The sequence below is a fragment of the Ovis canadensis genome, chromosome 14 (genome assembly GCF_042477335.2).
Source record: "Ovis canadensis isolate MfBH-ARS-UI-01 breed Bighorn chromosome 14, ARS-UI_OviCan_v2, whole genome shotgun sequence".
NCBI classification, from domain to species: Eukaryota; Metazoa; Chordata; class Mammalia; order Artiodactyla; family Bovidae; genus Ovis; species Ovis canadensis.
The window spans coordinates 48,193,840-48,214,685 of record NC_091258.1 but is presented as its reverse complement, the minus strand read 5'-3'; the positions used below and the strand labels follow the sequence as shown (position 1 = coordinate 48,214,685).

Below are 20,846 nucleotides of genomic sequence, written 5' to 3'. Positions count from 1 at the left end.
TCTCAGGCAGCCTTCAAGGTTAAGGCCACACAGGTAGTACCAGAGCTTGCCAGAGTAGGTGTCAAAGGGCAGGGAGTTGGAGGACTTCCCTGGTGGTCCAGTGGTTGAGAATCCATCTGTCAATGTAGGGGATACAGGTTTGATCCCTGGTCTGGAAAGATTCCACATGCTACTGGGCAACAAAGCGTGTGTGCAGCAATTACTGAGCCTGTGCTCTAGAGCCTGTGCTCCACAACAAGAGAAGCCACCACAATGAGAAGCCTCCACACCACAACAAAGAGTAACCCCTGCTCGCCAGAACAGAGAAAGCCTGTGCGTAGCAACAAAGACCCAGCAAAGCCAAAATGCATAATTTTTTTTAAAAAGGGTAGGGAGGTGGAAGGTGGAAAGCATAGTGAGGACAGTCAGAAACAAGATGCTACACTTCGGGGAGGGAACCATGAAGGGCCCTGACCCACTGGGAAGCGTGGGATGGGGAGAGAGACTTGCTGGGAGGGAAATTTAGGGAATTGTCTTTGGTTGTGGAGTGTAGGATGCTAGGATGGGTGGGGCATGTTTCCAGTTCAGCTGCTGGGACCCTGCGCCACCTTAGAAGTATTTGTCTTATGTGGTTTGGGTCTCGGGGATGATCTGCCACGTTTGTATTTAACACCCCTCTCTCCCAGAAATTCATCCTACTTCCTAGGCCAGGCCTTCCTCCCAGGATCCATACTCCAGCCCACTGTGGCCACCTGAGCAGCTGACTCCTTACCTTTCATCAGGTGGAGACATTCTGGAAGTAGAAAGAAGGTGGTTTAGGCAGTCATGGCTGGGAGGGGCTGGCCCAGCCCTGTCTGAGGCTTGGTGCCAGGCTGTGCCTGCCCAAGGGCAGAGAACCAGCCTCTGCCAGAACCAGGAGTCTGGGCTGGCAGGGCCCTCCAGGGAGAAGGGGGAGCAGAGGGCAGGAGCCTCAGCGGATAAGGCAGGGTTGGCAGGGGCAGAGGAATGAAGGGCAACCAGAAGGAGTGGAGCCCCTGAGCCACCTCACCCCTAGGCCCTCAACCCACAGTCTCCCTTAGTCTCACCACCCACCCCGCTCCTTAATCAGAAACTGGGTGAGCCAAACCTTCAGCATGCCCCAGGCTCTGGAGGGCCATGAGGTGGGTTGGGGGCTGGCAGTCTGGCTCCAGCTGAGTCCAACAGCTCACTGGCACCACCTGCTGGCCATTGGGGGAGGGCACGGCTCTGAAAGGGAGAAAGTAAAGGTGACTGTTGGATGTGAGGATGGGAGGAACAGAAATCCAGGATGGGGCCTGCCAAGTGGCAGTCTCTAAGAGCTCACTTTCTGTTCTCTTACCATACTGTGTTTCTGGAGCCAAGCACTCCCTATCAACCCTTTCTTGCTCTGTGGTCAGGTTCAGAGGCAGCAGAATCCCAAGGAGGCCCTGCTCTCTGCTCACCCATGGCAGAAGGGAGCCTCTTCCTACCGATGGCCACCCCCTTGCCCAAGTTCCACACCCCATCCCTCCCCGTTCTCAAAGACAGCAAACTTGTACTGCGTTCCTACTATGTGTCAGGCTCTGTGCTGGGGACTGTGGTTATAACAACTAACCACTGGCTCCTTTCTGGTAGCATGTACCCCAGTTTGGCTCTGCCCTCTCCCCCTGGGAACTACCATAAAGAACTTCTCTCACTCAATCCTGTATCCCTTTCCCCAAGCATTGTTCTCATGCTCTCCTCCCCACAACACCCACCCTCTTTCTCAGCTGCATTTCTCTAAAACTGTCTCCAGTCACCATCTTCACGCTCCTCTCTCCCACTCTAGCTCTGAGTCAGCTCCAGCTCCTGGCCGTGCCAGAGGTCACCAGTGAATGACAAGCTAGTCCTCAAATACCAAGGACACATCTCTGCTTTCAGTTAACTCCTCTGTACCCTGGGCCCTTTCTTCCTTCGGCACCTGCAAAGCCACTGCTACTGGGTTCCCTCCTACCTGTCCGGCTCTCCTTCCCGGCCTCCTTCATAAGCTTCTCTTCCCTGTGGGTGAACCTCTGGCTTTGGAGGGCTGATGCTCGGTCCCTCCCACACCATGAGCTCATCTTCCTACTTGCATGTTGGTGACTCCCATGCTCCTTTCCAGCCAAGACTCTTAATTCCAGGCCCACATGTCCAGCTTCCCCTGGATGCCTCCCCTGGACACCCATAGGCCCCTTACACTCAGCATGTCCAAAACTGGTCTCATCATCTTCTCTAGTTCTGGCAGCCACACCCTTCCCAGCTCATCCTCAATCTTCATTCCATGCACTGGCCTCCAAACTTCTTGCTCTGTCCCAAGCCTTGGGTTGGGTGCAGAGGCCTCACAATAGCCCTTTGTAGTAGGTGTCATCATTACTATTTTGTATTCAAGGAATATAAATCAAGGAATATAAATATAAATTCAAGGAATATAAATCAAGGAATATAAAATATAACTGAGGCTTCCAGAGGCTAAGAAAATTGTTCAAGATTCAAACTCAGGTATACCAGAGCTCTAAGACTGAGAACTGTGTTAACATAGAGCGACATTTGCCATGCATTTCCCTGGTGGCTCAATGGTAAAGAATCCACCTGCCAATGCAGGAGATGCAGTGTCAATCCATGGGTCAGGAAGATCCCCTAGAGAAGGAAATGGCAACCTACTCCAGTATTCTTGCCTGAGAAATCCTGTGGACAGAGAGAGGAGCCTGGTGGGTTACAGTCTATGTGATCTCAAAAGAGTCGAACATGACTTAGCCACTAAACAACAATGTTTCACCACCTCTGACTTCATTCTGAGGGCAAAGGAGAGCTGGGAAAGGTCTTGAGCAAATAAGACCCTGTCCTGATTGGCTAGGAAATGGGTTTGGGGACAAGGCACGAGGGGAGGCTGGGCGTCCTGTTGGTGCATCCCTGTGAGGGACAGCAATCTGTTTTGGACAAACTGAGTCTGAAGTGCTTGTGGACATGTGAGGGTTGAGCCCAGAGGCAGCTGGGTGCCTGTGGTCCCCAGCACATCACTCATGTGGTACAAGAGCCTGGGAGATTGTCAACTCACCAGGCATGAATGAGTGCCCCATCCATCTCCTCTAGCTGTGCACCTGGAGGCCAGGCGCTTCGCTTACTGGGCAGAAGGAATGGGGACATGTGGGAAGCCAGAAGTATCATTTGTATTCTTCAAACTGTGTCCAGCACCCTCCCCTGGACTTCTCTGCTTCCAGGATTGAAGGCAGATATTTGGGGATTAGGGCCCTTGAGCTTGGGAAACACTAAGAGAGTTTGCTCTCAAGGGTTTTCTGGACAAGTCCCAGGGGAAAGGCAAGTCCCAGCTGAGAACACTTACTGGGCGAGCTTGGCTGACTCCAGGTGAAACTGGTCATTTTGAGTCCTGCAGTGCAGCTCTGAGTTATTCCTAATCCTCTGCCACATTTACTGTGTGCTTGCCAGTCCTTGCGTTCGACTTCCTCATACTTAATTTTCTGTACTATCCTCACATCGTCCAAATGAAGCAGGCACCACAATTCTATATATAAAAAGTTCAGTGCTTACTCAGCCGTCCAGATGCTCTGCTCCCCAGCCATCAGGCAGCACTGTCCCTTGTCAGCCAAGGAGGTTGGCATTATCCAGTGGCCGATACCCAGGCAAAAGACTATCAACCTTTTAAAACTTGCTTCTGGGAGTTCAGGGTTTTTGAGCACAAGCCACCCATTTTCCTTGCTTGGCCCTGCAATAAGCTCTTCTCTGTTCCAAAAAAATAAAAAAAAATAAAATAAAATTTGCCTCTGGATTAGAAACATTTCTCCCAATGGTAGAATTAAGGCAAGTTGTTACAAACTAATTCCAAAACTTGCTTCCTTACAGCTTCCATCACCCTGATTCAGGCCTTTTCTTGGCAGAACAACTGCAAAAGATACAAAAATTAGTTGCTGTTGGCTGTCTGGTTTAATTCATTTGCATATACATAATTCAGTCCCACCCCTCATGGCTAATACCCTACTTGGGGAGCTGTGGCTGTTTTCTGATTGCTGGTAGGAGGCCTATGTGTGTTGTTTTTTTAAATAAACTGAAACCAGATGGAGGAGAGTTTTGTTCACTGCCTTGCCTACAATTTTCTCCAGCAAATTCTTTGAAAAGCCAACCATCTATGAGTGGTGCCTATTCTCTTTGGAGGTCCCTCACCGCTGGCATGCAAATAGCAAGCAGAACTGGGATTTATAAAAGTGAAAACAAAAAGGAGAAAGAGAAGTTTCTTGGCCCAAGGGCTCTTGGGTACACAGCGGGGTCATCTCCTCGTGGAGCCCCAATTTTAGGTCTGCACTTACAGTCTGTGTCTTCCTCTCCTTCTCTCTCTCTCTTGAGTTGGGAACTGAGCTGGGGTTGAATCAGAATCACCTGGACTAACTACTTGGTGGAAATATGGATTCCAGATCCCCACCCGCTTTGCAGCACTAACTGATGGCAGGAGAGCCTGACTCTCAGGATGGGTCGATCTTTGAGTCAGTTATCCTCCGGAAGGGGTCCGAGCCACTCTTGCTTTCATCTTGGGAAGACTAGTTGCTCAAGATGGTTATAGAAATATTTTTAACCGCCAGCCAGGTCTAAGGCTTTGTAATGCCCCTTGAGCACCTTGTCAAGAGATTCCTTGTTCTGAGAAATAAGAAAGTACAACCCCTGGTCAAGGGGTTAAGATTTTTCTTTGGAATTTGAATTGAACATTGTCCTAGTGAAGTATGACCCAGTCCCTAGGCAGGGGAGAACATGTCTTTCCCAGCTCTGACCTTCATTCCTAGCTCAGATCTCTGTTCTTTTGGATTCCAAGGCTTTTTAGATAATTGTGTCAGGTTACATAAGCTTTTGAGATATGAGGGAGCACTCAAAGGAAATTCCTCTGGGAGTAGGCATGAGAGGTTCTGCCACATAATTTGTTTTAAAGTATTTGAGGAAAAATTCAGGTGCCTTAGCCTTGCACATTTTTGAAATAAAGTAAGAACAGTCAATGACTTTGTACGTATGCACCATTCCCCCATAGAAATGAGGAAACAAAAAGATACACCAAAGAGCAAGCGAAACTGTTCCCAGGGAGCACATGCAGGGCCAGCGCCAAGAGGGCAGCTTTGACTGAACTGCCATGGAAATCCTTATCAGCACAGGATACCTTTCCCCATCTGCCTTTCTGCATATTAGATAACACATGTAGTAAATACAAGCCTTCATTTTTCTAAGAAACATAAAATAAAAACTGAATTACTGCCAGAGAAGCTTTAAAATCATTAGTTCCTAGGACACTGTGGGCACATTCTCCACACACCATCATTTTCATGTCATTTGCCTCCAAGGGATAGCCCTGCATCAGCTCTGTTGCATAAGGTGCTGCTTCCAAACACCTTGTTCCTGACTGGAGACACAGAATAAGTTTTATCTAGGTCTGCAAGAGTTCTGGAGGGGTGACATCGTGTTCCAAGCTGTACCAGTTAGTGTCAACAGTAAGAAAGCTGCCAGAGTCTTCTTACCAAGGAAGCTGAGAGAATATTGTATATACCAAACAGCGCTCCTTTCTTAAAGCACAAAGTGGTCATAAAAGCTACTCAAGAAGGGAAAATTAATAGGAGGAAAATGTATTCAATGCAGTGAAGGAAAAAAAAATCTTTACAAGGGACGTGGAAATAACAAATTTACTATGATGAAGGGACGGTAGTATAGGAAAGTCCATTTTTACACCAAAAATAATTCAACAGGTATTATTTACAAAAGGCTTCACAAAAGAATTCCTGTTAAGTAACACTATCTTTTCATGTGTTTGTTCCTGCCTTCATTCATACAACAAACATCTATTGAGTGCATTTGTGTTCCAGGCTCCATGCTCAGGGAATGCCATGGTGAGCTAGATAACTATTCCCCCACTTGTGGGCTCTGCATGTGGCTGGAGGACAGTCCCTAATCAGATCAACACACAATCCAGCAGCCGCGACAGACAGGAGGAACTAGAAAGCAGAGTCTCAAGGCCTCTTCTATTCTGAGGGTTGAGAAAGCTTTCTAGGAGGAAGTGGTGTTCCAGGTAGCAAGAACATCGCATGCAAAGACCCCTAATATAAGAGGGAACCTGCTTCTTCAAGGAGAGGGGAGCCAGGAGGCTGCAGAGGTCAGAGGGAGCTAGGGAGTAAGGAAGGTCTTGGAGGCCATGGTGAATGAGGAGGTTTTTATTCTAATTTCATGGTATATGGAGATGCTGCTTCCTGTGAAGCAGGGAGAGTCACTGAGAGTGGTAGCAAGAAGTAAAATAGTCAGTTCGCCTTGTTTTTCTTCCTTCCTTTCATTTATTTTATTTTGGCTGTGCTGGGTCTTCATTGCTTCGCGTGGGCTTTCTCCAGTTGCGGCAAGCAGGGGCTACTCTAGTTGCAGTGCGTGGGTTTCTCGTTGCTGTGACTTTTCTGTTGCAGAGTATGGGCTCTAGAGCACAGGCTCAGTAGCGGTGGTACACAGGCTTTGTTGCTCCACAGCATGTGGGATCTTTCCAGACCAGGTACCGAACCTGTGTCTTCTTAGCCACTAGATCACCAGGGTAGGCCCTCTTCCCTTTTTCTTTTCTTTCTTTCTTCTTCTTCTTCTTTTTTTTTTTTTTTGACAGCCCCAAGCTATCAGGAGAATGGATTGATGGGGAGGGGAGCAGTCACGAGGTGACAGTCACGAGGCCTCTATGTTTGCCAGGGCAAGAGGTGCTTGTGGTCATGGGGACAAGCCAAGTAAACGGGCTGACTCATCCAAGGTCCATTGGAAAGGGTGCTGTGATTCAGACAAAATGGACCCAGAGAACAAGATCTATGGCTAACCACATCCCACCAGTGAATCTGATAATTAAAATTTAATTCCATTAATTAATGAAACGGAGAGCATCATTTCCTGATAGAAAGACAAGTAGGGTCTAGATTATATGTACCAGTGTCCATTACCAGTGGAACATTCTGTGTGCTTCATATGCAGGACTGCATTTTCAGGCTTCATCATGGCCCTATCCAGTAAGGAGCTGTTGTTACTGCTACTTCACATAGGAGCAAACTGGATTTAGAGAAGTTGGGGGATTTACCCAGCTGGCGACTGGCAAAGCTGGGATTGAAACAGGTAACCATTGATATGCCCTGGGACAAGAAACAAGTCCCAGGAAGCCTGGGGATACATTGACTGTAATTAAGGATGGGCTGTGGGTCTAGCCCAGGTTGGGGTGAACTGCCCCGGGGTCTCTTCTGGCAATTCTAGGAGTCAGGTAATGAGCTTGGAACCTTCTCACACACATGTGTACAAGTTCTTTAAACCACAGGTAGGTCTTTTTGTCTCTCTAGCCTGGGCTGTTCACCATGGACAGACCTGCCTTGCTAGTCAGGGACAGCCACTCTGGACAAGAACAAGTCCTGCCCTAGGGGATGACTTCTGTCCCAGAAAAATGTGTCTCATGTTTTCATAGAAACTGGCCAGAGCGGGGCAGGAGGAGCTGAGACTAACTACATTTTGAGTAAAAGCAATGCCTTGGGAAAGGGCCTGGGGGTGGGAGCTAATGCCTTGGGTTCCAGGAGATCCACTGATCAGGGGACAGGGATGAGGAGGTGGACAGGAGCTAGCTGAGCTGGGCTTTGGAAGCCAAGCTTTGGCATTTCAGTTGATCCTAAGGTCAAAGAAAGCCCTGGAGGTAACTTAAACAGAAGACTGATGAGGTGGTGTTAGCAAAGTGTGGCCTTCCTCAGTAGGTGATACCCTGGGCAGTGTCAGGTTCTGGACTGGTGACCACACCACGATGACAGAATCAGGACCATCAAACTGCGTGTGCTATTAAAACTCAGATTTGGCCAGAGGAAGTCTTTTCAGAGAGCTTGGTCTGGAATCACTCAGATACCTGGGCAGTCATTGTTGTTTCAAATGAAACAGCTTTGGGACTTCCCTGGTGGTCCAGTGGCTATGACTCCGTGCTTCCAATGCAGCGGGTATGAGTTTGATCCTTAGTCAGGGAAACCGCAACCAAGTTTGCATGCTACAACTAAAGATCTCGTGTGCCGTAATGAAGATTGAAGATCCTGCATAACACAACCAAGACCTGGTGCCACCAAATAAGTAAGTATTTTTAAAAAATGAAATAGCTTTCATTGGTTACATATACATGTACTTAATCCTATTTGAAACCCACTGTATTATTTCCTATTGCTGATACAACAAAGTGCCACTAATTCAGTGGCTTTGTTGTTGTTTAGTCGCTAAACTGTGTCTAACTCTTTGCAACCCCATGGACTGTAGCAACCAGGCTCCTCTGTCCATGGGATTTTCCAGGCAAGAATGCTGGAGTGGGTTGCCATTTCCTTCTCCAAGGGATCTTCCCAACCCAGGGATCGAACCCACATCTCCTGCATTGCAGGCAGATTGTTTACCCATGAGCCACCAGGGAAGCCAATTCAGTTTCTTAAAACAACACAGGTGTATTATCTTCTAGTTCTAGAGGTAAGAAGTTTGAAATGGGTGTCACTGGGCTAAAGGTAAGGTGTCAGCTGATTGGTTCCTCCTGGAAGTTCTATGGGAGAATGTTTCCTTGCCTTTTCTACATTCTAGAGGACACCTGCATTTATTGGCTCATGGCTTCTTTCTCTGTCTTCAAAACCAGGAGTATAGTGTTTTCAAATCTCTCTGACTTCTGCTTTCACCATCACGTCTCCTCTCACTCTGACCATCCCACGCCTCTCTCTTGTAAGGGTCCTTGTGATTACACTGAGCTCACCTGGGTAATCCAGGATACTCTCTTCCATCTCAAGACCCTTTCATATCTGCAAAGTACACTTTGCCTTGAGAGGCAGCATATGCATAGATTTCAGAAATTAGGATATGTACATCTTTGGGAGGCCATTATTCAGGCTACTACCCACTTTAACAAATGATCAGAAAAGAATGCTAAGCCTGCCAGCTAAGAGGAGAAGGGACTGGAATCAGGCAGGCTGATGTTAGGGAGACAGAAGGCTCCTGCAGAGACAGCAAAGGGGAAGCTGGTGCTGTGGGCTAGAGTGGAGTGGGAAGAATGGACACAGGACATATTTCAGGGGGAGTGAGAAGAATGGACATAGGACATATTTTGAAGGGAGGAACTGCCTGGTTGTGGGGACTGTCTGGATCAGATGGGCAAGGAGTAGGAGGAGAGTGGGTAGGCAGTGGTACCCTTTGGAGGGCCTAAAGGGAGAGGGAGGTTTGTGGCAAGGACAAAAAGGGCATATAGGGATGTGCTGCATTTACTCATGGGACAGCTAGGGGGGACGTCCCAGGTGACACTGGTGGTAAAGAACCTGCCTGCCAATGCAGGTAGACATAAGAGACCTGGGTTCGACCCCTGGGTTGGGAAGATCCCCTGGAGAAGGGCATGCAACCCACTCCAGTATTCTTGCCTGGAGAATCCCATGGACAGAGGAGCCTGGTGGGCTATGGTCCATAGGGTCACAGAGTCAGGCATGACTGAAGTGAATTAACATGCATGCATGCACAGGACATCTAGGAGCAGTGCCTGGGAGGCAGATGGACCCAGGGTTTGGTGGCTTGACTCTCCAGTCCCTGCCTTCCCCGTGGGCATATAATGGCTCTTCCTCCACCTTGATTTTTGGATCACCATCTCTCTTCAGCCCTAAATTATACAATTCCAGATTAGAGTTGAGTTGTCTTGTACTTTTGAGGCCAAAGTAGCCTTGATATTTAGTCCATATAGTTTACCAGTTCTGGAAACAAGCATTTATATGGTAGACAAATAAAGACACTTGCATAGGACCCAGAATCAGCACATGACAGAGCAGGAGTTGCTATGTTACCTTTATTGCATGCTTGTGGCTGATAATTTTAGGGATAGGGGTATTTTCTGTCCAGCCCATGTTGAGCAGGGAGCCAGCCAGCTGCTCACTTTCCTACAGCCTAGAAATATGGATAGGGCAGCTGGTGGAAGACAGAGCCTCTTCCTGTCTTTTGAGAAAGCCTGAGCTCATGAGAGGGTCCATTTTGAGTGTCCCCAAGTGGAGGGGAGAGGGCACATTCAGGGAAACCAAGTTCAGGAGGGAGGGAAGAGAGTCTGCAGCCCCTGGAATGGAGGAGGCAGGTGCCTGTCCCCCAGCAGCCCCAGGGCAGCAGGCATGATCCCATGAAGCCCAAATGTGAAAGTCCTGTGGGTTGGGGCAATGACTGTGGCCTTAGTACCAGATAGGACACATGACCAGAGAGTGCTTCTCACAGTGTTAGCTGCTGCAGGAGGTTCTGAATCCTTGGAATAAACTGGGTAAAGAGGAACCTAGTAGGGACGAAGACCAAATTTCCCTCCAGCCTGGACTATCGGAAATCCCAGTAGGATTTATGCTTGACTTAAAGGAAATAAAGAAAAAAAGAACTTATTCTTTTGGCCACATGGTGCCAAAAGTGGGACCATGAGTCGGTGGGACCTTAGTTTCCCGACCAGAGACTACACCCGACCAGGGACTGAACCCAAGCCCTCGACAATAAGCGCACAAAGTTCTAACCACTGGACCCAGGGAAGTCCCAGAAAGGAGATATTTTGAGCTCTTACACTTCACACATTATATTATGGACCACCTCCATATTTATTTGCTTTTAGATATATATTCCTCTTAGCCTGTTATCTCTCTGAAGGGCAGGGATCTCGTGGGTATTCCCTAGGGTACGTCCAGTGCCCAGCACATACTCTCATTAAAATGTGCAGGCTGGCTGAGGGTTTCCCTAAGAGTGATGGGCTCAGGGGAGAACCTGGAGCGGAACGCTTACGGGACAAGTTAGGATTTCGAGAAGACAAGCTGTGGATTGGGGGTAGAGAAAAGTATGTTTTTGAGGAAGAATGTTGAGAAGGAATGGAGAATGGGGAGCCAGGGGGTCCGGGTGAGCCCCGCCCGAGCCTGAGTGCCAGCGCGACGTGACGCAGCGCGGTTTGGCCGCTGTGGGGCGCCGTAGCCCACGCCGTTGCCAGGGGAACGGGCCGAGCGCCTGGCGAGGCCCAGCCAGCGTCTGCCTGGCCGGGTGGTACAGCCAGCCCGCTCAAGTAGGAGCCGGAGGACTTGCGGGCCTAACCTCCGCCTTGCGTCCCGGGATGGAGCTCCGATCCGGAGCGCACCGCCGCCGGGTCCCAGGGACCGTCTCTACCGCGAGAGTCTGAAGCGCGGCCGCTTTGGGGTGGGTAGACGGCCTGGCGCTGGGGCTGAGCCGCTGAGTGACCTTGGCAGGGCCGATCTGGCTCGGCCGACGACGCGCAGGTGAGGAGCCCCCTGTGCAGTTCTCACCTCGAAGCTGAGCCACGGGGGCAGAGCTGCCGCCGCCCGGCCGAGCTTTTCGCCTGGAGCCCGCTGGCGGCCTGGGCTGCAGGTCTTGGGCAGGGCGCCCGGCTTCCTTCTAGCATTCATCAGGTTCGCAGATCGGCATTGAGTGTCTGCTATGTGCCAGGCTCTTTGCCAGGCGCAGGGCCACCAAGGGCTCCAGAGAGAAGGCCGCAGTTCTCCAGAACCGGCAGTGTTAAGAAGGGGTCGGGCGGGGGTTGCGGGGAGCAGGCGCCAGATACACGACTAAAGTGATTTCAGGTCAGGTTAAATGGTCTAGTGCTGAAATGGAGGGAGGTCCGGGAGGATCCCCTCTCTCATGTGACTTTTAAGCCAAGATCTAAGGTTGAAAGTCAGCATTGTGATCAGGATAAGGGTGTTTCTGGAAGAGGCAAAAGGAAATGCAAAGATCTGGAGGCCGCAGGTACAGAGGAACAGAAAGGGTGAGGGGCACTTTGAAGGATGTGGTGGAACTTTGAACTTTATCCTACCAGGAGGAGTAAACCACTGAGGAGTATTGATGTGTTTTTAAGTTTTGAAAATCTCACCTCACTCTGGCTGCTGTGGGCAATGTGGTTGTGACAGGGCATACCAGGAAGTCAGTTGAGGGTCCTCCTAGTTCTGCCAGTGTAGCTGTGCCTCCTAGAACTTACTTAGTCTCTCTGAGCCTCAGTGTCCTCATCTGTGGAAAGGGCATATTGCTCTGCATGTTGTTTATGAGAGAGAAATTGAGGGGCTAGCCACATCTCAGACCAATGACTAGAGAGGCCTATGAGAACAGTTTGAAATGATCGGATCTACTTCAGAGAGTTGTGAGGGATAATAAGCAGATTCCATCAAAACACTTAAAGCGGTAGCACAGAATAAGTGCCTTCTAAATGGCTGCTGCTGCTGCTGCTAAGTCACTTCAGTCGTATCCGATTCTGTGTGACCCCATAGATGGCAGCTTACCAGGCTGCCCCGTCCCTGGGATTCTCCAGGCAAGAACACTGGAATGGGTTGCCATTTCCTTCTCCAATGCATGAAAGTGAAAAGTGAAAGTGAAGTTGCTCAGTCGTGTCCGACTCTTCGTGACCCCATGGACTGCAGCCTACCAGGCTCCTCTGCACATGGGATTTTCCAGGCAAGAGTACTGGAGTGGGGTGCCATTGCCTTCTCCATCTAAATGGCTAGCAATGGTTATTGTTGTTGTTGAGACACTGTAGGGGAGCAATGATTGGGGCTTGGAATAGAGTGATGGCAGCAGAAATGGTAAGAAGTAGCTTAACTTCCCTTCTTGAAGGAGAGTTGGATTTAGAGATGTGTAAGGGGTGGTCCCTGTTTTCACAAAACTGGTGATTCACAGCGGGAGACGGGTGTATAAACAGACCATCACCATGAGATTCAATAAAAGCAACATTGGTACTTAATTAGTCAGGTTTTGTTTTGTTTTTCTTACTTTGTTCTGTCACAACTTTGTTCTAAATGACTGTTTCTTGGTGGGTGTTCCTCAAGGCTTGCTTCCACAATCATAGGATTTGATTTCCTGGTTAAAACCAACAACCCTTGCCTCTGCTCATTGGCCTTATTTCAGCTCCATGTTGCTCCCTTCTTCTTGTCCTGTTTCCTTGGTTTAACTTGAAGCCCAAACAGTTTGCAGTGATTGCTTCAGGAGGAAAATGGCACAGGAAATGTTTGCAGACCACGTCAACTCAGAAATGACTAAGGTTTCAAGCTTTTCTTGCCCTAGCATCAGACTTCTGCATGTTGTTGATGTGAGGAGCCCAGCCACATCTGAGACCAATGACTGGAGAGGTCTATGAGAAAGGCCTGAAGCTCCAATTTATTTTCTGGGAGTTTCTGTGATGTGTGTCTCTTATTCACGTAAGCACTTCCCAGAATTTTAAAGCCAGAGACTTCTCTGGCACCTGTGGGGAATTCTAATAAACAAAGTACTTGCCCCTTGAAAGTTTTTTTTATAAATGACTTTTTTTTTTTTTTTTTGCTGTAGAACAGTGTGAACCATGTAGCATTTTCTTTTCAGCCCCTCCTTTTGGTGGTTAAATTGGGCATTGGTCAGATCTCAGTGAAAATGGGTTTAAAAGTAGATCCTGGGGGAAAAAAACGAAACGGAAAACTTGTTTCGAAATATCGACAGAAAAGCACACATATGCAATCATAAATCCTCTAGCAAAAGAAAAGGTTGTTGAGAGTGAAACCTTCCTGTGGTGTGCACCTTCCCTTTGGGTTCTGGAGTCACAGGAAGCTTAGCTGACCTTCAGCTGAAAACTGGAGCAAGGTCCTGCCCGGCTGCTCTTCTGTCGTGCCACCTGGTTGTCTGATTCCAGCTTGGACAAAATCCCCAACAGCTCATAGGGAGCTCTTCAGCTGAACAACTCAGAACTGCTTTTGAGAATGAGAAAGCATTGAACTACAACTGAGTGCTCTTTTGTTGCATGGTTGTTAGGCAGGATTTCCTTCTTTGTCTGGTGCGATACTATGCTCTAGATCACACGTGCACATTTGGTCTACATGGAAGCCCATTGGGGCCAGGAGGGTAAGAGATGACACCCTTCAATTATTTATTTGACTTTTTGTTTCAAAAGTAGTACACATGGTGAAAAAAGAAATCCAACAGCACCAAGGAGTACGTAGTAAAAACAGATCTCTCTCATCCCTAGCCACTAGATCTCCTTCTCGCAGGCTACCTGTGTGTTTGCTTTCTTGCATTTCTTTCCAGAGGGAATCTGCGCATATAGGAACATACATATCTATCCACCCACCTTGGCTTTCACTTACTGGTAAGCACACTCTACAACCGTCCCACATCTTGCTTTTCTACTTAGTTCAGTTCAGTCCCTCAGTTGTGACCAACTCTTTGCAACCCCATCGACCACAGCAAGCCAGGACTCCCTGTCCATCACCAGCTCCCAGAGTTTACCCAAACTCATGTCCATTGAGTCGGTGATGCTATCCAACCATCTCATCCTCTGTTGCCCCCTTCTCCTGCCTTCAATCTTTACCAGCATCAGCGTCTTTTCAAATGAGCTTTTCACATCAGGTGGCCAAAGTATTGGAGTTTCAGCTTCTACTTAACTGTGTATCAAAAGTCATTTCATCCCTCATTTTTGATGTTATGTAGCATTCCATTGTGTGGATGCACCATATATTTTTTTAATATTGATTTTTTGGGTCCTTTCTTATTACCAACATGACTGCAATGAATCTCTGTGTACTTTATAAGCATCTGTATAAGATAAATACCTAGAAATGGAAGGTCTGGGCCCAAGACTGGTATATGTGTTCTCAAGTTTGGTGCATGTGTGTGTGTGTACGTGTGTGTGCTAAGTCTCTTCAGTCATGTCCGACTCTTTGCGACCCCATGGACTGTAGCCCACCGGACTCCTCTGTCCATGGGGATTCTCCAGGCAAGAACACTGAGTGGGTTGCCATGCCCTCCTCCAGGGGATCTTCCCCACCCAGGGATCGAACTCCGGGTCTCTTATGTCTCCTACATTAGCAGGCGGGTTCTTCACCCCTAGTGACACCTGTGAAGCCCCCTCAAATTTGGTAGACATTACCAAATTGCTTTCCAGCTAACCTTTTTGAAAAATAAAGGAGTGATCTAAAGTGACGGCTTTGTGAAATTCGCCTGCCAGTTTCCTCAATCTGTGGGCATTATGTAGGGACCAGAAGCAGGCTCTGTTTCCAGCCCTAACCCATTTCCCTTGCTCCACCGTGTTTCTCCCTGTTGGTAACTCAGTTCTCAAGGTCCTCCAAGCCTCCACATTGGCCCTGTCACCTCTCTTCTGATCCCGGCACTCTACCCTTCCAGTTCTGTGGCCTCCGCCAACAAACCCTCTTTAGTAGTGAAGTAGATTCTTTCCTGAAATTCTCAGACATCTTGCAGAAATGCAGGGATGCCTACAGCCTCTCCAGGGCTAGTACTTTTCAGCTCAGTCTGGTTCTTTTGACAGCACTATTCATGAATCTCAGAACAGCATTCCTAAATATTTTTTTTTTGGTGGGAGCAGAGGTGGGCAAGAGGGAAGTGAACCTGTCAGGTAACTGTTCTCTAGTTCATAATGAGAACTTGAAATGGTAAGCTTTTCCTCACTTAAATTAGGCATATGAGTTAAAGTAGCCTAATATTATTTTGCAAATGCTATTTTAGGCTTTTAGCAAGTGAAGGTTAACATAGATTATTGTCATCCCAGCAATGGCCTTCACCTTGTTGGGACAGGGAGAGACCTGCATAGCCCTTTCAGCCTACCTCAGAAGCCTTACCTTAACACTCCATGGGGCCTCTTTGTTCTTGCCTTCTTTCTGTCTCCAACAACTTAACTCTGTGGTTTGTTCTATGGCAGCTGAAGGTACTTGAGAATCTTTTATCAAGGTAGGTCCACATACCTGCCAGCCCATCAAAGATGCAGTGGGTCATCAGGCGGGCAGTGGGAAACTTGTGGGCTTCACCCCCACCTCCCGCCCATCTCCTCCCAAAGCACTGGGCTGCTGGGCGATTGCTCTCCCTGGGCCAGTCTGCTGTGGTGTCACTTCCCCCAAGTCCATTCTCTTCTTGCTCATGCCCTCCTTTCCACTGTGAATAGAAAGCTTTCTAAAACACCCGTCACCTTTATGTCAATTCCCCTGTTTAAATTTTCTGTGACTCACCATGGCTCTTTCACTAGTACCTAAGCTTACTCACCTGGCCTCCTGTCATCACCTTCTTACAGAACTGAAGTTGGATCTGCTTTCCTAACACACAGCAAAACAAATCCGCTGACACCGGGCTGTGGTGAAGGAAAGTACAGCATTTATTGAAGGGAGTGAGAGCCAAGCGAGTGGGAGTGGGAGGGGTGGGAGATATGCCTCAGGTCCACTCCACCGTGGTCTTTGAGTTAGGGCTTTTTTTTTTTTTTTTAAGAGAAAGAACCAAGAGGCTGGGATTAATCATCATCTTGTGACATTTTTGTGACATGTCTTAATTGTAGTTTTTACAGTATTCTAGTCTCTGGTTTATGATTTTCTATCCAGGTGGTCCATGGCACAGGGATCTGTTAGTTCATCTTGCACTAGAGAGAAACCCTGTGTTGATGATGACAACCATAGTAGCCATTTTAGTACATGTTTTCAGTAATTTTAGTCATAAGACTCTGGTTGTTTAGTTTTCAGTTAGCACAAGATTGAAGTTACAGGAGACTCAAAAGGGAACAAAGTTTTAGATAGATTAATCACAATTTCAGTAAGGGAACTTGATTTTAGGGGGACTTGGTTTCAACCTAGGATCTGACCCTGCAACTTCCCAGGGCTCATCTCTGTCTCTCTCTGTGAATCTTGCTCTCTGACCCCAAACCCATCCACTCTGTGTCCTGTCATACTAGGCTGCCAAAATATCCATTCACCCACTTCCCTGATATCTGTCTGGGTCTGTCTGGGCCTGCAGAAGGCAGTCCTCTGAGGGCAGGAACCTGGTCTCATATGTGTTTATATCATTAGTGAACAAGGGGGCTGGGCCAAGACATGAGTGCACAAGCTGGCCATGTCTGGGAGCAGGATGACACATCTTTTAGTCTGATCTCCTAGGGAAGTGCCTAGAGGGGAAGGACAGCCAGAAAAGTCCCTGGGTCTGATGACAGTACTTAGTCCCTTCCATGCTTAAAGCCCTATCTCCTATTCTCTCCTACCTCAGAGCCTTTTTAATAAATTTTTTTTTTGGGGGGTCAAAATAATTTGTGGCCACCAACTCCATAAAGGAAAATGTCATCTGTTAAGAGTGGGTTGGATGGGCCAAAGAACTAAATAGACATTTCTCCAAAGAAGACATACGGATGGCTAACAAACACATGAAAAGATGCTCAACATCACTCATTATTAGAGAAATGCAAATCAAAACCACAATGAGGTACCACTTCACACCAGTCAGAATGGCTGCAATCCAAAAATCTGCAAGCAATAAATGCTGGAGAGGGTGTGGAGAAAAGGGAACCCTCCTACACTGTTGGTGGGAATGCAAACTAGTACAGCCACTATGGAGAACAGTATGGAGATTCCTTAAAAAATTGCAAATAGAACTACCTTATGACCCAGCAATCCCACTGCTGGGCATACACACCGAGGAAACCAGAATTGAAAGAGACACATGTACCCCAATGTTCATCGCAGCACTGTTTATAATAGCCAGGACATGGAAACAACCTAGATGTCCATCAGCAGATGAATGGATAAGAAAGCTGTGGTACATATACACAATGGAGTATTACTCAGCCATTAAAAAGAATTCATTTGAATCAGTTCTGATGAGATGGATGAAACTGGAGCCGATTATACAGAGTGAAGTAAGCCAGAAAGAAAAACACCAATACAGTATACTAACACATATATATGGAATTTAGGAAGATGGTAATGACGACCCTGTATGCAAGACAGGGAAAGAGACACAGATGTGTATAACGGACTTTTGGACTCAGAGGGAGAGGGAGAGGGTGGGATGATTTGGGAGAATGACATTCTAACATGTATACTATCATGTGAATTGAATCCCCAGTCTTTGTCTGACGCAGGATGCAGCATGCTTGGGGCTGGTGCATGGGGATGACCCAGAAAGATGTTATGGGGAGGGAGGTGGGAGGGGGGTTCATGTTTGGGAATTCATGTAAGAATTAAAGGTTTTAAAATTTAAAAAATAAAAAACTAAAAAAAAAAAAAAAAGAGTGGGTTGGCTCAGACTTTTAATGCAGGTGGCATGCCACCTGGGCAGCTCAGTCTACTCTAGAGTGCTACCACTTCTGCAGAGGACTTAGACCCAATAGCACCATCCCCCTATCCACGGTCTCATAAAAGTGGTACCTCTCTGAGCCAAGGGTACTGGGGTTTGGAATCAGAGCAGTCTCTAAAGCTGTTGGTGGTAGGCCCCTGGCCTCAAATGGTGACTTCTCCTGCCTCAGGCATCAGGGACACTGGGGCACTGGGGGGTGCCTGTGGCCACTGCCAGCCCACTCCAGCAGTGGGGACATGTCAGCCAGCCATGTGCCTCTGCTTCTTTCTTTCTAAACTACCTCAAGGTGTAGGGCTGTTCAGGAGTGAGGATGGCAAGGAGAAAGTCAGGATTTAGGGGCCCTACTTGATGGGTTCCCTTCAAAGAAGTTGCCCTATTGGATCACCAGAGAACCTATGTTGGAGCCACAAAGATTTGTCTTCCTGAGCAGAACTGCCCAGCTCAACTGTATTCATTGGGCTTGACCTGATGACCTTTGTTTCCAAAAATCAAGGACAAAGATTTGCTACCTCTGGGGACCTTCCAAACAAAGTGATGCCAGCTTTTTGATCACCTTTGTCATCTTTCATCAAAGCTGAGAAGTTTAGAATGACAACCCAGCTCAGCTCTTATGACAATGTGTTCCTTGGGACTACTGACTTAAGAAAGCAACTTCAACCAGCCCCATCACTTTGGGCATAAACCTCATAAAACCTCTTAGGATATCAGATATAGTAGCCTCCTCATTCTGGAGAGATGAGGATACCCTAGAGGGCTGCTGCTGCTGCTGCTAATTCACTTCAGTCATGTCCGACTCTGTGTGACCCCATAGACGGCAGCCCACCAGACTCCCCCGTCCCTGGGATTCTCCAGGCAAGAACACTGGAGTGGGCTGCCATTTCCTTTTCCAATGCATGAAAGTGAAAGTGAAGTCGCTCAGTCGTGTCTGACCCTCAGTGACCCCATGGACTGCAGCTTTCCAGGTTCCTCTGTCCATGGGATTTTCCAGGCAGGAGTACTGGAGTAGGGTGCCATTGCCTTCTCCACCCCAGAGGGCTATTTAAGGGTAATCATAATGTCTACCATTTAGGGAACATTTATGTGTCAATATGTGTTACTGATCTGTATATAGCCCTAGGTGGGCATCTCTACCCCTGTTTTCAGATGAAGAAACTCAAGCCCTTCAGCTAGTAAGCAAAGAAGCAGGAGTTGAACCTAGATCTGTTTCCTCCAAAGCTGGGGTTCTTTTCCCACCTTTCATTGGTGTTTACTGAAGACAAAGCAAATGACCAAAGGATTCCAGTTGAGTTCCTGGGAGAAAACTAGGATCACTCCATTTAGCTTTGAGATGAGGCTACTCAGAATCTCCAGGTTTGGTTTGTGGGAGGCCCTGGGCCTTGGGTGGTATGAAGGGCAGAGTGGCTGAGTATGAATGTTTGGCAGTTAGGGAAATAGCCATGGGGCTGGAGGAGCTGGGGTGGGAGTATGGGTGCCTGGTGACTATACAGATTGAAGGCAGGGCAGAACAGGGCAGGAGGCTTTGAGTGGGTCAGGATTTCACATCATTTACTGTACCCATATTTCCTTTTATTTCAGATGTTTTCAAGTCAGCAAACATTACTGAGCACCTACCATGCACAAGGTATGTTCTGCATGTTTGGGGGAAGGGATGTGGGGGAACAGAGGTGGATGAATCACAGTACCATTGCTGCCCTTAGGGGAAGCTGGCATAAGGGAGCAGACATAGAGATGGCAAAGTGTACCAAATGGCAAAGTGACTTGCCCAATAAAAACTGAGTGCAAAGACCCCCTGACTCACTTGGAGCATCAAGGAAAGCTTCCTGGATGAGGTGGTGCTCGCACTGGACTCTGAAGATCAAGTCACATTTTGTTGAGTTGAGAAGTGAGGAAGGTGTTATAGGCAGATGTGCTGGTGGGGGAGGGTCCTGCCCTCCCTTTGTCTTAGTCAGACTCCCTGGCCAAAGGCATGGGCTCCTGAAAGGAGAGTCCAGCTGCCAGGGATTTTTGATCTTCCCACCAAGAGCTCCGAGCTGGCCTGTCCACCCAAGTGGGGCACAGCCTGCCCAGGCTCTGGTTTCACCTCAGGTTCAGAAGATACTGGGGGTTGGGCTCTTTTTCCTGTAATACTAGGTCCACCTGTCTGCTCTGCACGTATCCTTTGACAACCAGGTCAGCTCTTGGGCTGAGGGATGGTGGGATGGGAGTGGAAGAGTGCTGCCATCTGGTGGTTTGCTCTGGACAATGCTTGTCTTTCCCTGAGCTCCCTCAAGTGAGTCAAAAGGCATCAGCTCACTTTTTTTGTTCTCACCGCACTAGGCCCAGGTTTACTTAGAGATACATGGTCATTTCCACTGCTGGAGAGAACCAGTGGGAATCCTCCCCTGTCTCTTGTGTGCTGTCTTCTCTTCAGCCAAGAAGCCCAGGCAGTTTATCTGAGGCACAGGGGAGATGGTTCAGGGTCCCCCAGTCCTTGAAGAGCATGTATATGTTTGCTAGGACCAGAGGCCAGATCCCTCTCCTGAGTACTTCCACTCCCTATTTCCCTTAGCAGAGCGTATGGGGGCCCTCTCTGACACTTGCATTTGGGCCTCGGGACAGAGGTGACTAATCCTAACAGAATCAGCATGTGTTCTCATCACTCTGGCTCCAGCCTGATATTGTTACCAGATGAGAACATGTCTTATTGGGCTTAATTTTGATGGCTGTGGAAACAGAGCACTTTGAGTAACAGGCAGTCACACTGTGTCCTAAATAAACCCTGGACCCTCCTACCTTGTCCT

At 48.1% G+C, this 20,846-nt stretch overlaps 1 protein-coding gene across 9 annotated transcripts in view; it reads left to right on the top strand.

Annotated features, from left to right (window-relative positions):
• The window catches only part of ZDHHC1 (zinc finger DHHC-type containing 1), a 34,543-nt gene that overhangs the window by 1,756 nt on the left and 11,941 nt on the right, over positions 1-20,846 (top strand). For 5 of the 9 annotated variants that reach the window (XM_069549964.1, XM_069549969.1, XM_069549963.1 and 2 more), the window contains one exon: positions 19,642-19,687. In XM_069549964.1, coding sequence (XP_069406065.1) covers positions 19,679-19,687 — 9 coding nt within the window. In that variant the 5' untranslated portion in view covers positions 19,642-19,678. Of the gene's footprint in view, positions 1-7,593; positions 8,089-10,925; positions 11,253-19,641; positions 19,688-20,846 lie in introns of those variants that run through there. The other 4 variants (XR_011248624.1, XM_069549967.1, XM_069549966.1 and 1 more) reach the window with 3 other exon arrangements.